This window comes from Limulus polyphemus, unplaced genomic scaffold (genome assembly GCF_000517525.1).
Source record: "Limulus polyphemus unplaced genomic scaffold, Limulus_polyphemus-2.1.2 Scaffold70, whole genome shotgun sequence".
NCBI classification, from domain to species: Eukaryota; Metazoa; Arthropoda; class Merostomata; order Xiphosura; family Limulidae; genus Limulus; species Limulus polyphemus.
This window is the reverse complement of record NW_013665680.1, coordinates 768,562-772,470: the sequence shown is the minus strand read 5'-3', so window position 1 is coordinate 772,470 and position 3,909 is coordinate 768,562. Positions and strand designations below refer to the sequence as shown.

Sequence of the window (3,909 nt, the reverse complement as noted above, 5' to 3'; positions counted from 1 at the left end):
CTAGTCTTACACTGCTAAATTAGGGACGGCTAGCTCAGATAGCCCTCGTGTAGCTTTGCCCGAAATTCATAACAAACAAACTGACTCAACAGTAATTCAGTGGGCTTATAACGCTAAAAATGGGTTTTCGGTACCCGCGGTGGGAAGAACACAAATAGACATTGTGTAGCTTTGTGCTTTACAACAAACAAACATCATTTATTATTTACAAAGTTCTCCAATTTATCTTTACGTTTTCGCTCTTTTTTTTTTTTGGTCCTAACGTGATGTTTGCAAAATTGCTAATCTTTCCATAACATCAACAAAAACTGTGCCTAGTCATTGAAATAAAATACTGTAAAATTATTAATAAAAGAGGCATGAACAAAGGCCACATTAAGTGATTCAACTTCAAAGTATTTTCTTTTTTTAGTAGGTTTAGTGCTGGTTAATTCAATTTAAATATGTGTCTCAACTGTAAAGTGAACGGCTGATAATGCAGTTTCTTGATTAGCAAAATCAAAGGAAAAGTATTACAAACCAAAAGTAGATAACAGTTGCACATAAACTAAAGCCTAATTAGGATTCTGCTCTTGAGCAACATTTGCTACAAGTTTCTAGTCGTTCATTACACCGCTTATTAGTTTCTTTAACAACTGAAGCACAAACTTCATATAATTTTCTATTTCAATATTCATTTTGAAAACTGCAGAGTTGAATGCAAAATGAAGAATACCATCAATAAAGTAAGCATTTCAATGCGAATGTTATGTGCACTTAATAGTAGATTGTATTATTCAGCATCGATCAGTGAATAATTTTCTGACTAATTTATTTTATAAATCAGATTGGACATTTTTATTTGGTGTCACAATATATAGAATCTTGGATACAAGTTAACAGAGATATCCTTCCAAAAAAATATGATTTGACGTTCTAATACATTTTCATAGCTAAACTGTATATGTACTATGTTTGTAGCCTTGAAGCCTAACGCCTCCCCTTCTGAGCCAGAGCTAAGTTTACGGAGTTACAACGCTAAAATCATAGTTCGAAACTTTGTGGTAGAAAGAACACAGATACCCTCTTGAGTAGCTTTGCTCTAAAAATAATTAAAAATTGGTTGAATACGCCCTAATTAGTGGAACAACCATATATGCTTCTCTTATATATAATTGATTTCAATTGGAGAGGTTTACGCTTGTACTCGACTTGATTAGCAGCAGGGAAACTTAGTTCCACGTAGTTATGTACAGAATTCATATGTGTATATTTTCAATGAAACCAAATTCCAGGATGTTTCGTAATGTTTTTTTTTTACAGCTTGGTCGTTTCTAAGTGTGCTTGTATTGTGCGTATCTATTCTGAAAACAAATTATTGATCATACATTTTACAATGGTCTCTGTGCAGAGAACAACAACAAAAAACGAACAATAGAGGTTTTTGGCGGAATTGAAACATTGCATTGGAATGTAAAAGCTGTCTTCCAAAACAACCGAAGAAAAATTATGATCATAGCAACAGATATTTTTACATAGAATATTTGTAGCCTCTTTCGTACATAAAGATTATACGCTGCATAGAAAGCTTAACAATTTCTCGATCAAAAGCATTTTTGTACATATCTTCTTACAGTCACCTAATGTACAAACTGTCTATTACCAATCATAAATGAACACTGGTTAGACTACAAATAATATATGATTCAAACAAACAATACACAGTATGGTTGAACGACTTTTATCGTCTGTTACTCTTCTGAGAAACGTTGGTTAAAGTATTTCGTCCATATCGATAATGCTTCCATGTTATGTGCTCTTCTTTATTTTGAACTTCACACGATTCAATTTATTAGTTATAAAGTGATTTAGCAATATGCCAAATGGTATAAAATTTAATGCTCTGTTTTTGAGTCTGATATCATTGCACTTCAACAAGATACTTAAAGGTGTAGCCAATAATGATCTAACCACAGTTTGTTTTATATAATCCTAGGTTCTTTTTTATTAATTCTATCGTTTCGTTTTTAATAATTTATTAAGATGAATTGGAGGGTACAGATAAAAGTTGGACCGTCTTATATAATTAGTCAGAAAGTTTAATAATAACTAAGGAAATTTGAAAAGCCTCACTGCATATGCATATACATAAATCAAACGCTGTGACTTGCATGGAGTTCAGTTCTCTAATGAACCCAAAGTTTTGATTATGGTTTGTTTTTACTTTATATTTTTTGCTCCAAAAACCATATAGTTGGACAAGTAAATTACATTTTTTTATTTAACTCCATTTTAATTAGATATGCTTCAGTTATACATATTTAAAATACAATCATTTAACTACCAGTTTTTTTCCAAGCTTAATCATATTAGTATTTTGTTCTGAACACTGTGTTCATTTTTTATATCCTAGTAGTGCTGAGATGTAACGACACACACACGTATATGTGGGTGCATGTGCGTGTTTGAGGTAATGGTATTTTCAACCTGAGCGATGCTTTATGCCACATATGAACTAAATGGCCAACTCAGAGAGCAGTGAGGTTCAAGGATTCTATGGATTTGCAATAATTTCTTACTATTGTGTCAGTTGGTTTTGTAAAAGTTTTACGTTTTACTTCTCATTTTTGTTAGGAACAACAATTTTCAGAACAGCGTCATCGTTGAAACGAACAAACGTTTTCCTTTCTGAAAGGGTAACACATTTTAAGAGTAGTATAAGCTCTCTTGGACACAGCAGTTTTTCAGAATAGTGCAAGATTTCTTAGAGTCAACGGATCTTTCAGAGTAGTGTAACTTTCTTAGAGATAACAGTTTTTTCAGAGTAGTGGAAGCTTTCTTGGAAACAACAGATTGTTTAGAGTAGTGTAAGCTTTCATACAACAACATTTTTCAAAGTGATGTAAGCTCCCTTAGATATAATGGATTTTTTCAGAGTAGTGTAACCTTCATTAAAAATAACGGTTCTTTTCAGGGTAGTGTAACCTTCATTAGAGATAACAGTTTGTTTTTCAGAGTAGTGTAAGCTTCATTTAGATACTACAGTTTTTCAGAGTAGTGTAAGTCTTGACAGGAACAATATTTTTCTGTTGAAACAAATAGCACTTCTAAGAATCAAACTTGTGGTGTTGCGTTTTTCTGCAGGTGTATCCGTCCACACGTCCAGGAAGTCCAGTACTAAATCAATCAGCAAGAGAAGGTGATGGAAAAATTCAGTTGTAAAATCGTTTTAGTAGGAGACAGTCGTTGTGGGAAAACTGCCCTGATTCATCGATTTACTAACGACAACTTTCTAGAGGTGGGAAGAATTATTAAATAATTTTTTTGTAGGAGTAATAGATACATATTAATTATACATTTTAATATTTTCGTCAGATTAACAATTGACAAGCATGTAACGAATATCGTCGAAGTGAATATTTACTAACAGTTTAATTTTTGTTTAGTATAAGAGTAATTAAGTAACGTTACTTACTTTAACTAAATTACTAACAGTAATTTAAATACAAGTAAACATTTTACTTACAATAACGATTGGTTTCGTTGCTATTGAGCACAAAATTGCACAATGAGTTATTCGTACTCTGCCCACCACAGGCATCAAAACCCGATTTTTGGGTTTTTATTATTTTTTAAAGTTATTCTGTGATGATCTTAATGAAATTGAAGATTTGCTAGTCGTTCCTTCTTAACTATAATTAGAACTGTCGTTAGCTTTATCAAATAAACTAGTTATTAGATTTATGTATTAAGGCACATTTGCTAATTACTATTATATCTGGCCCGGCATGGCCAGGTTGTTACGGCACTCGACTCGCAATCTGAGGGTCGCGGGTTCGATTCCCCGTCACACCAAACATGCTCGCCCTTTCAGCCGTGGGGGCGTTATAATGTGACGGTCAATCCCACTATTCGTTGGTAAAAGAGTAG

The 3,909-nt window shown here is 32.9% G+C and overlaps 1 protein-coding gene across 1 annotated transcript in view; it reads left to right on the top strand.

Annotated features, from left to right (window-relative positions):
• LOC106465741 (rho-related GTP-binding protein RhoE-like) overlaps positions 1–3,909 on the top strand; it is a 72,018-nt gene that overhangs the window by 24,901 nt on the left and 43,208 nt on the right. Inside the window, exon 2 of the mRNA XM_013925981.2 lies at positions 3,124–3,277. Within this exon, the coding sequence (XP_013781435.1) occupies positions 3,182–3,277 (96 nt within the window). The 5' untranslated portion in view covers positions 3,124–3,181. The remainder of the gene's footprint in view (positions 1–3,123; positions 3,278–3,909) is intronic.